We start from the raw sequence: 11676 nt of genomic DNA on the forward strand, positions 1-11676 counted from the left end.
TACGAAAACAAAACTTTGACAAGTGGTATATAATAAATTTATTTTCTTAGTGTAATTGTTAGTAATAATTTTTGCAAACTGGTATTTATTCCATGGTCACAGTGACTAATTGTGGAGAGGCTAAATAACAGGTTCATTCATGTACTTGGCTTGAGAATCCATGGACATGTAGTCAGTATACATGGTCGGTGAAATAGTTTCATTTGTACACAGCATGATTGTTAGTATTAAACCATTCTGCAAGTAGGTCTTTTAACACCATCATTTGTACAACTCTGTTATTGATTTTGCACATTGTTACGCCATTTGATTTGCTTTCTGAATTAGAGCAGGAGGTTTTCTCGGAATTAAACCTTTAAAATAGTAAGAAATTTAAATTTTAGCAGAAAGTTTTGTCACTCTTACTATCCTTATACCATTATGCAAATATTGCAAGCTGGGTGCAGTCAAAATAATTCATATTAATATACCTTACTGAATCAATACCAAGCTAATTATGGTAATCTTGTTAATACTAACCCATTCTCCTTGATATTTCAATTGATTTTTCCAGTTTTCTCTGCTGCTTTCTGCACACACCTGAGTAGACATAACAAGAAAATGTAAAATGGCACATATGTACACATCTGCAGAACATGTTCACACCATAGATGTACACCAAAATGTTATTATTTTTATAGCAAAATTCTACATTTACCTGTTACTCGCCTGTTTAAAATATGTCCTTCAGGAGAAATAAACTGGGCGAGCAATAAAACATCCTACCAAAGAGAACAAGGACAATCAATACCATCATTGATGCATCTTTGAATGACAATCCACTTTACATTATATTATAATTATATACATATTATGTACCTTGTATGTAAATTTTAAATTTCTACTGCAAATTGGGCATCCTGACACAGCCTCCTCTATTTTAGTTTCTTCCCTTCTAACAGCATTACCTGAGATACAGCATATAAAAAACAAAATGTCCATATTACTAAAACATTGGAAATGAAATTTAGTTGTGAAACAAGTTCAAACAACGATATTCTCATCTCTGGAAAACGTACGGTTTATATCGTTAAAATATGAAATACCTTGCGACGCTGGTGTAGTATAGACATATCTTTGTTTTGGAATACTCTCCAGACCAAAAAACAGCTTCGGTATAGGAGCAATGAAGTTTAATCGCCTAAAATATGGACCAAATAGGGAACGCACTCCTATTTTCGCCGCCATATTCATTTCTTTTTCATTTTTTTTCGCCAAAAATTAGTATCCCCCCCGTCCAGAGCAATCTTATTCAAGCCATCCTAGTTTCCTATGATAAATGTGTGGTCTTCATCATATGTGGCTTTAGGCTTTGAGATAAAATCATGGAATATTGCATTACTTTCACAGAGCATTGTTCTACCAAACTCAGTGCAAAGCTGATAGATTGCTTCAAAGCTGCAGGACTGCAATGTGAAAGTGTTTATGAAGGGAAGAATTCAGTTTATATAGGAGCAAATTTTGAATGTCTTGTTAATAAGGTACAACATTCATTCATACTTTACAGTAGAGTTAAACGTTATTTGAATATGATTTCTAATATTTAGTTTCCTGTTTGAAATTTTCTTATTATTTGGAATTTATATTTTAATATTTAACTTGCATTCACAAATTAATTTGGGTAAATTGATGAAACTTACCCAATTACCCCTCCCATGAGCTAGCTGACATTAATTGCTACAATATGAGACAGGAAGGATCATTGGTGTCATATATTTAATAAGTAGGAGATGGTATTACTGCACATAAGCCTCACATACACATAACTTACCTTATAATTAGCTTTCTTTGGCTTAATAAATACATGATCAATTTTTTATCACTATATATATATAAGATAATATATAATATTATATATTACCTGCAATCACCTAAGGTCATCATGCAGAACCTAGCTGAACAATTGTTGTCTGACCTAGTTTCGGACCAATAGACCCTTTTCATAATCACATCAACGCGGAAAGTCTGATGTTACACAAAGTTCATGTGACATAAATTTCACGTGACATCAGACTTTCGTGTTTGACGTCATTATAATGAAGAAAGGTCTTTTGTTTCGTCAGGACAGTGAAAAATATTTCCAACATTTAATCAGTACAAAATAGTTTTTATGATTTCAAAGAAAAGACTATATACAATCCTTTTGTATGTGTACTGCTAAACCTATCTCCGAGTCTCCATAAAATTTTATCAGATTTTATATTTTCTGGCTCCTTCCATGCCTCTGTCATAATGTACCATGCACTTCTTGTTTGCATGATTAATTCTACACCTAATAATATTTTTGTCTTGTTATGAAAATTTAAAACTATATGACTGTGTTTTGAGTTTCGTCTGTATTTTCCCGCTAGGCCATTGAACTTGGCATTAGGAAACCAAAAAAAGGAAAGGATATTGTGGTAGGTAATCCCATTTTATTCACAGTCATGTGCACATTGATGAACCATATTTTTTGTACCTACATTTAAGTGATATCCTTTAGGCGCGCTAGAATGACTTAAATGTGAATTATTCCATTAAGATGACTGAAAAAAATGCTCTTCATTGAATTGTTACCATTTACAAAGTGTGTGCTGTTTTCGTTTGTTAATTAGATACCCTAATTAAGGAATTAAGGCAAAGTAAGTTGCGCGCAGCTTTGCTAAAGACAATGTATAAAAAGATACGTCGGAACATTGAGAATTGACATATATTAACGATTTACGAAGCGTTTATATTTTGTGTTGAATATTACATACCCCTTGCCCTTGGACTATTTGATATGATTTTGTTCTGCCTTCTCGGTTTTTCTCGGTGGCTTTGCGTTTGCAGTTATTGCAAAAACTGTGCGACTCGATAAAACTTTATTTGTGTATAAAACGAAAGAAATTACGGCATTTTCACAATGCTCTACACCAACGGACTTCTTGTACGCATTAATTTGACTCTGTTGTTCGGACTTGTTCTAGATTTCAAATTCGAAAACCATGACTAGACAGGCTGGCGCCAACTGCAGGCAATGGCTTCCAAAAATGTATCAAATAAAGCCAATCAACAACAAAAAATAGCTTTCGTACTACCATGAGTTTTTTTTGTATTTTCATTCTATCTATAGACCGGCCACCATTTCATTCTGATTCATTCGTATCCCCCACTTTAGTTTCTCTTTGCCCCCCACTTTAGTTTTTGTGAATTAGTATTTTGTTTGCCACCTTTTCTTTTGTTCTCAAAATTCGGCGGTTGAGATCTTATAGTCGCAAATTTCACCGTGTCTTACTCTTTCAAACTCTTTCATCAACCGAAAATATAAACCGACAAACTACAATAAACATACCTCATAGCCTTGTTGATGCGAATATTTCACTGTGCCGTCATGAATCTTAATTTTATATATAGCTACACACTGCTTTTAAGAAACTCTGTCTCGGCAGCACTTTACATGGCCTTTTCATAATTATGGTCTAAATTTTGCACTTTTAAGTAGTGCCACAAAATTCAGACACAGAAAATAGCATGCTTCCATGGAAAAAGGCGTTTCATGATAATCAGAAAACCGAATTTTGGCGTGTTCGAAACCTGCTTTGACTATTAAAATCGCTAATGCTATATATAGCCTTTGCGTTGTTCAATCGTTGAAAGGCTCCAGTTAATTCCATTACTAATGTCTTTATTTAGCCCGGCTACTGTATGACATTTGGTCACTGCATTACACTGGTCATGCAAGACTGCTTTGATCCTTTAAGTTTAAATGGAATAATAATTACTGCGTATTTTGTACAATGTGATCATACTAATACCAGCAACCAGTACATGGTCTCAGGCTCAGTCCTGTACTCTAAACTTTGTGACTGCACTATTCGTCTTTCTAGTCGAAGACCAAGGCTTAACGTTTCACTTTTAATTTCACATCTGCATGCATGTAGCCCTTCGGCTTCGCTAGTAATTAAATTGCTTAACAATTAATTGAATTGTCCAAATTGTCCTCGTTTGCCTCTAGATAATGCAAGAGATGTCTTCGGAATTTATTCACGACTTCGAAGGAATTGAAGATCAAGAGACATTTTTCACACCCGCAGAGAAGTCTTTGCTTGTTTATTCATGTATCATTGGTCTTACTACAAGAGCGGTGCGTTCTTCGTTCGGGGTTTGATTGTGATCAAATTTTGTTATTTTATTTTTAACTTTACTGGAAGAAAGAGCTCTAGTTTTCACTCATTTTCACTTGGTAGATATCTTTGGCAAGGCACAAAGTGGAGCTTTGTGGGATTGAAGAGAGTTTAGTGGTTGCATTACAACACAGCAAACCACAAATAATCGAAGATGTTCAAGCATTACATAACAAGGAGAAAAAAGATAGTCTATGGCAAAACATGAAAAAAAATTGGTTTGAATGTCCTGTCGATGACATTAGAGATTACTTTGGTAAATCTTCTTTCTATACTGTAAACGTTTTCGATGACAAATTGTCAGGCACCGGCCGCTCTAGTCCAATCGTTGTGGTTGACACAAAAATGTCAACAAGTTTGCGACGTTTTTGGACGCGTAATCAGAGATAGGGAGCGCTTTTCGTTATATCTTAACGGATGGAAACCTCAATGGGTGTTTCCTATGCGAGAACATTACAAAAATGTTCAGAAAAAGGTATAGAAACTGTGAAATATTTTCCAAATATAGATCATACTTGGGAAATAAGGATTGAATGTTTCTGAGTCTCGAAGAAACACTTTTTCTCGTTAGAAACAAATCTTGTTTCCGCAGCAATGTTTTCACAGGTGCATGTGTTTAACCACAAATAGTTTGTAATTTTATATTTCAAATGTCGATTACCTAAAAAAATTCTTTGGACAAATATGACCCATTAAATACCCCGTCTCCTTACTTAGTATACAACGCTATGCCTATAATAACTAATTAAATGTACTAATGTTCATACCTATTTGAACTGCATGAAGATCACGGCCCACGATAATATATATAACGGTCGCTTGTGTTTGTTATTATTGTAAACGAAAGACATGCCGGCATGTATATTGTTATATATTTTTCGTGTTTTTTCCCCTTTTTTTTTCAGGCGAGGAAATTGCCTTCTATTTCGCTTGGATGTCGTATTTTAGATGGGCATTGTGCATTCCGTCTGTGTTCGGTATTTTTGTTTACTTTTGGCGAAATCCTGGTATAACGGTGGACGATAACTTTCTTCTTCCGTTGTATGCCTTGTTCATAGTTATTTGGGCGGTTTTCTTTATTGTGGTATGTAGCTCTGTCCTTGGACATTTACTTTTCACATTGGCTAATGATATGTTTCAAATTACATAAATCAATTTTTTCAGTTCGCGAATCACACTTTCTTTTAAACATATTCCCCCCGCTATCGAGTAACTGTCAATTTTCATAACAAAGTGTTTTGAATCAATCCTCCCCCTTCTCCTTTGAGTTAGTTTCCTCTTTTTTGAGTTTGTCATTTTTATCGAAAATAATCGACAGAACGTTATCTTGAAATATACAAATCATTATTCTCAGATGGGCCCCGCCATTTTAATTTTCATCTTGATTGTAGATATGGCGGAGACGTGAAGCGGAGTTATCGTACATATGGAATACATACGGCTATGAAGATGCTTACGATATAAGGCCAGAGTTCAATGGCGTTATACGCGATAGTCCTGTCACCGGAAAACCTGAGAAGTATTTCCCGCGATGGAGACGTTGGTTGAGATATCTTGTCAGCGTTATCTTCACCTTGCCAATGTTGTTCGTTGCGGTGTTGGCTATGCTGTGTTCCCTCAACCTCAATGGTTATATAAAAGATAAACACAGTCCTATATATGTCTCTGCGTTGGCTTATTACGCTGAACCCGTGAGTGCTTTGAAATTTCTTACACTTCTTTGATCATGATTTTATGATATAGCTAATTTTACAGTAACCACACTGATAAAAAATCCTTTTTGGTGAATATAAATTTATTCACCTGCTCTGTTATCTTCACTCCTATTGAATCTTTTTAAAATAATCCTCGTTTTCTAACTCCTGCCTTTTACGACTGTCTATATGTACAAGTCTTTTTATTCTTCATTTTAATGACCCCCTTTCTAATCTGTTAGTGACGTATACCCCCTTTCTAGTGTCCTCTCTTAACTTTCCTCTCTAATTATTAGTCTCTAGTAATTCGTCTTCTATAATCTCTCAAATAACCTTCTTTCTAAAATAATTCTCCTCAGTGACTCTCGCTAGCACCCTATAACCCTTCCTTCTAAAGAAACATTGCATGCATGGAGAACATCGACAAGTCATGTACAAGCATATAACACGATATATTTCTTCTTCTGTAGGGTCACATATTCGCCGGTGACAGTCCCTACTATGGTTATCTCATACCAACGGTTGCTCACTCCATTGTTATAAACATTCTTAACACAATTTATAGATCAATTGCTACCCGATGTACGGATTTTGAAAATCACAGGTTTGTTATAACGTTCTGCCTGTTATATGATTAATTAGATGACTATTAACCTGCCATGCACAAAAAAACGCTACAGAAAGTCCATCGGTAAACAAATTTTCAATCAGTTCTAGTTAATGTTTCAATAACCCTTCTATTTTTTTGTTCCCCACGCATATGATATTAACCAAGATGACATATTTAACAATTAGTCGCCTAAGGCGAGGTGAATATAGGCTTGTAATCACCGAGCCTGAGGCGACTAATTGTTTTAGTATAAATTTCAAGGTGTTTACAAATAATAATCAACATAATTTCATAAAGATTTATAATCACTTCAAATTTCTTAGCTGAAAAACAACAACAAAAAGCTATAGTCACCGCCCAGTGACTATCACTTCAGAGACAGTGAATCTTGACCAATCAGAATGCAGGAAAATCAATAGTCACCTCGAAATTCATACTAAATAACTATATTGTTGTGATTGTATCATTCGCATAATATTAAAATGCGTGCATATTTCAGGAGATTAGTTGGAGTATACTAACTTTCTGCATTTCAATCTCTTTTCTTACAGAACGGAATCTGAGTGGGGTAGATCGCTTATTGTAAAGCGAGTCGCATTCGAGGCATTTGATTGTTTCCTTCCTTTATTCTACATTGCGTTTTACCAACTTGACGTTGTTAATCTCCGTCGAGAACTGCTTGGCTTGTTTGGAGGCAAGTTGTGATTTTAAACCATAATACTAATCCAGCCATGCATAGAATTAATCTGAAGTACCTGCATATAGGGCAAGGAGCGTGTTTTTAAGATATTTAGTTATGCACTTTTGTCGGTTAACTGCATGAATTTGTGGATAAATTGAATCGGAAAAAGAACGACTGAATGGCGGATGTGGCAAAAATGCATCATCTTTTTAGTAGGATTTCAACCTATAGGCTTCTTTGGCTCAGCCAATTAGGCTGAGAAATAATTTGCCAGGGAAACCCAATCCACGGCTCTAACATCTCCCACTTTTTGTAATTATATCATTTTAATGAGTTTTAAAACAATTTGCTCATTTCCATTACTTGTTTTCAGGCGACGAGATACGGAGGCTGGTAACTGAGACAATAATCCCGTTTATAACCGAAAATGTTTCACAGTGGCGAATCAAGAGACAGTTTTGTGAGATTCACAAAATGTCTAAAGTCCAAGAACAGGTACTGGATAAAAATTACGGTCATGAAGTAGAAATACATTAAAATGGGACAAGTTTAGTTCAGTTTTTTCCCCTAGTGACATTTTATATAGCTAAGTGTAAAGTAAGTATATAAGTTAACTAAAGATGTAAACTAAATGAACTATGATTCATTTGTTAAAAAGATTGTTTGGAAAAAGGTCATGTTGCTTTAACGTCAGATTATCCATACTTTTAGGCAATATCCGACTCGGTATTAGAAGAATATGATCAATTCGATGACTACTTGGAGATGGTGATGCAATTTGGGGTTCGTTTATAACATTTGAGGCGTATATAGCCAGTGGATTTCTTGTCTTCCACCATGTAAACGATTATGGTGCAAACGGTTTCTTTTCATTTTGAACAATTTACAGTACGTTACCTTGTTTGCGTCTGCCTTTCCTCTGGCGTCTGCTGTTGGCGTCGTCTTTCTCCTCATTGAGAGCCGCTCAGATATGTTTAAACTTCTCTTTATTTATCAACGACCAAAAGTTCTAAGGTAATTTTTATATATTTCAAATGCATGCATGGAATTGTAAACATCACAATGAAACTTTTCAGACGTGAACGTCAAAGACGACGTGAAAGTGGCGAGTTAATGGCGTGGCACGTCCATATTTAGGCGCATCACGCCATTTATTCGCCATTTTTACGTCGTCTTTGACGTTCACGTCCTCATGCTAAATCTCACTATTTATTGTCCATTTCAAAGCTGTTACCTTTATCTTTTCTTATCTTCTCGCCTGAGTGTTAATAGTAGAATACGCAATCAACTGAAATGAAAACGACTCAAATTACATGCCTTAAAAAACACAGATGTGTCAATTGTAGCTACATTGTTTTACCATGCAGAACGTGTGATATTGGCGTATGGTACAATGTATTGTGGTGCATGGTCGCCGTATCAATGTTAACCAACACTGTGATAATGGGATTCTCATCAGAACAGCTTGCTGAATGGTTACCGTGGATGTACGAAACTATCGAGGGAGATCAATTCATCAAGCTAGGTTATGGCAGGTACGTAGATTACATGATATCCCGAACCAATCCACTGGGGCTCTTTGCTAGCTGTATCATAAATCGTTTCATCTGACATTTTTTGTATGTTTCCTATAGGTACATAGTTGCTTGGGTCTTCGCATTTGAACACTTTCTTATTCTGTCCGCTTTGTTTATCACGTGGTTTGTGAACAGCAAACCGAAATGGGTTCGCGTTGCCATAGCCAAGGAGAAATACGAGAAGAAGATGGAAGCACAGGAGGCAATATTATTGACAACCGAGAGAAGTCGCTCGTTACGAAATTCGAAGAAATCTCAATAATTACAGCCGTTCATTCCTGTCGCGTAGGTATTTAAACACAGTCTACCATAAATTATGCCGAGAATAATTTTGAGGCCAACTATATTTATATTGTTTTCACGTATACACTGATTTTGGACAATCAAAACAGTAAAAACAATCACTACTGCATATAGGTGCTTTGCAATTGCTGCCATTTTGGTTGATCTTTCAAAACATATGCACAAAATCATGTTTCTGGATTTTGCTGATGACATGAGCTTCATCGACTCGTGTAAATGTTTAAAACCTTTGGTTTAACTACGCTTGTGCTTTTTTTTTCAATTTTGCTAGACTCTACTTTCTTATATACAAGAATTATTTAATTAGCAAGTAATTAGTAACTAATGAATGATACTGAAGGAATTTCAGTTATTAAGATGCATATGTCAAGTATGTCCTCTAAATATACAGTCAAAATTCATTTCTAACTTTTACTAACTTCAGCTTTCACACTCATATCAATCAATTTTCAATTGTGTTTGTCAGCTAAATTTTGACTAAAGCTGATAAATTTCTCGTCGTTGTTAAGACCAGCGAGAAGTTTCATAAAACCAGGATTCGGTTGTGCCATTTTTCTTCCTTCCTGTACAAACTCTAGTGCTTTCTCCAAAGAGAGATTCATAAACGCCATAACGTAAGCCACGACGATAGTTGATGACCGAGATTTGCCCTAAAAAAGAACTTTGTAGTTAAAAATGTCTAAAGTTATAGCATAGGAAGCCCAGACAAACGAGTTGAAGTTAATAAAAATCCGTAAAACACTTGAGATATGTGTTAAAATGAATTAAAGTATATGTAATTTGCTACAAAACTACTGTTAGAACTATTCAACGAAGCGTGAGATGACTTTGAGATATTGAAATGAGTAAATAACACGATCTTGGCAGTCGTGTAGTCATCCCAACAATGGTATTTACCTGTTTTCTTTCATAAAGACTTATTCCAATACCTCAAAGTCATGTCTCGCTTCGTTGAATCTCGGATAACCGGGCTCATGTAAACAGCCCCTAAGTTACGTCGCTAGTTGCATAGTCAAATGGCAGCGCCACTGGAGCACGCTACATACATGGTTCTAACAGTAGTTTTGTAGCAAATTACATACTTTAATTCATTTTAACACATATCTCAAGTGTTTTACGGATTTTTATTAACTTCAACTCATTTGTCTGGGCTTCCGATGGTTATAGTCAATAGTCGTCCTCAAAATGGTGCCGTTTTTGTTCGTAGACGCAAATACACGTACACCACTTGAGCCCCCGTTTACACTATTTCTATTTCAACAACCCTGTGAGCGCTGATTGGCTAAAATAGTGAGCGCGGGATCACCGGAAAGATGCTAATTAATCCGACATTCCAACTATGCTACATTTTTTATGATGTAATATACGCAATATTAGCTGTATTCCTCTAATTCCTGAAACGGTAAATTGACAAAGTAAGACTGACAGTAAAGTGAAGACACTAACTCTTAATGCTTTGTTTAAGAAAAGTTCTGTCTATGAAATATTTATTTGTTTGCTACAAACGTTAATTATTTTGCATCCTACCTGAGCACAATGAACGAAAACATTGCCATTCGTTCGTGCATTGTGAATGAAAGTCATTCCGTGTATGACGTCATCAATAGGGATTTCAAACTCTGCATCATCGTCCCAGGATAATGTCAGATAATCAATATGCAGCTCCTTCACAATTTTTTTAACAGATTTCTTACAAGAAAGAGAAAACATTACAACTACTTGAAAACACAATCTGGGTTTTAAACAAAGTCCTTCAATAGCACATTACTTTTACCCCTTACTTCATACTTTGGTCCAAAGAAGTTCACCAATCCTGCGGCAACATTAAGAATATGTGTGATATGCTGATTTTGCAGAAACTCTTGGTTAATTGAGGCTCGGTAACCACCAAGATACAAACCGCCTCTTTCAGTGGTGTCATCAGTTGGAATTATAACACTGCCTAACTTATCCATAGATTGGGTGTACTCCAGTGCCTACAAATGTTCATTCAGTAATGGTTGGGGAATTAGCACCAATATATTAAAGGTAACTGTTTTAAGGCAGTAATTTTATATATAGAGCAGTAAAGAAGGCTAGGTAACGATATAACAAGCACCAGTACCCACTGCCTGTTACTCTAGCACTGCATAATGCAGGTGTTTCATTGCTTTGATATATTATGAGGTATATTTCTTTAGAGGGTTGGTCTCTTAGAAATATTTTACTTCAGGTTAATGGGAACTTGTGTGAATTATCCAAGCCCTTTCACTTACAGTGACTTACCCTCATCAAAACCTCTTTACTCTGAATGGAACTTCTGTTGTGCTTGGAAATTTCCTTTGAACAGGTGACACACATATTTGCTCTAAATCGATTTGGGACAAACTTTACACAACTTGACTCCCCAGTGAAGTTGACATGTGTATAAAAGTTTTCTGCCATGATTGTCTGAATTTAAGCATTGGTCAGGTGGATAGCTGTCTAAATCAGTGATTGAAAATAAAAAGTAATTTTAAAATTCATCCACGTCATACACATATATTGCAATTAAACTTGTCACGCACTTCAATTAAACATCTCAATGACTTGTCAATAAATGTCCTATATTATCCTTGATATCCAAACACTGCATAAATGTATCAAT

General features: G+C 35.5%; 3 protein-coding genes across 3 annotated transcripts; 1 reads left to right on the forward strand and 2 right to left on the reverse strand.

The window, feature by feature from the left end:
• Positions 1-7: 7 nt before the first annotated feature.
• LOC114520141 (30S ribosomal protein S18-like) lies at positions 8-1227 on the reverse strand. The gene is made up of 5 exons (XM_028540362.1): positions 1086-1227; positions 859-947; positions 698-761; positions 520-579; positions 8-353 (listed from the first exon to the last, which is right to left on the reverse strand). Exons 1-5 carry the CDS (start codon positions 1225-1227, stop codon positions 298-300), a joined length of 411 nt encoding a protein of 136 aa, XP_028396163.1. The 3' UTR covers positions 8-297.
• A 92-nt stretch (positions 1228-1319) lies between these two features.
• On the forward strand, positions 1320-9396 carry LOC114520229 (anoctamin-8-like). The gene is made up of 13 exons (XM_028540458.1): positions 1320-1520; positions 2391-2438; positions 4016-4144; positions 4248-4440; positions 5090-5268; positions 5576-5875; positions 6349-6482; positions 7040-7182; positions 7544-7665; positions 7882-7953; positions 8060-8184; positions 8538-8705; positions 8805-9396. The coding sequence occupies exons 1-13, from the start codon at positions 1365-1367 to the stop codon at positions 9007-9009; spliced, it is 1974 nt and encodes a 657-aa protein (XP_028396259.1). The 5' UTR covers positions 1320-1364; the 3' UTR covers positions 9010-9396.
• Positions 9397-9410: 14 nt separating this feature from the next.
• On the reverse strand, positions 9411-11637 carry LOC114520230 (dual specificity protein phosphatase 1B-like). The gene is made up of 4 exons (XM_028540459.1): positions 11316-11637; positions 10832-11026; positions 10578-10739; positions 9411-9700 (listed from the first exon to the last, which is right to left on the reverse strand). Exons 1-4 carry the CDS (start codon positions 11472-11474, stop codon positions 9500-9502), a joined length of 717 nt encoding a protein of 238 aa, XP_028396260.1. The 5' UTR covers positions 11475-11637; the 3' UTR covers positions 9411-9499.
• Between the last annotated feature and the right edge of the window lie 39 nt (positions 11638-11676).

Source organism: Dendronephthya gigantea, unplaced genomic scaffold, assembly GCF_004324835.1.
Source record: "Dendronephthya gigantea isolate DGI-Jeju-01 unplaced genomic scaffold, DenGig_1.0 000015F, whole genome shotgun sequence".
Taxonomy (NCBI): domain Eukaryota; kingdom Metazoa; phylum Cnidaria; class Anthozoa; order Malacalcyonacea; family Nephtheidae; genus Dendronephthya; species Dendronephthya gigantea.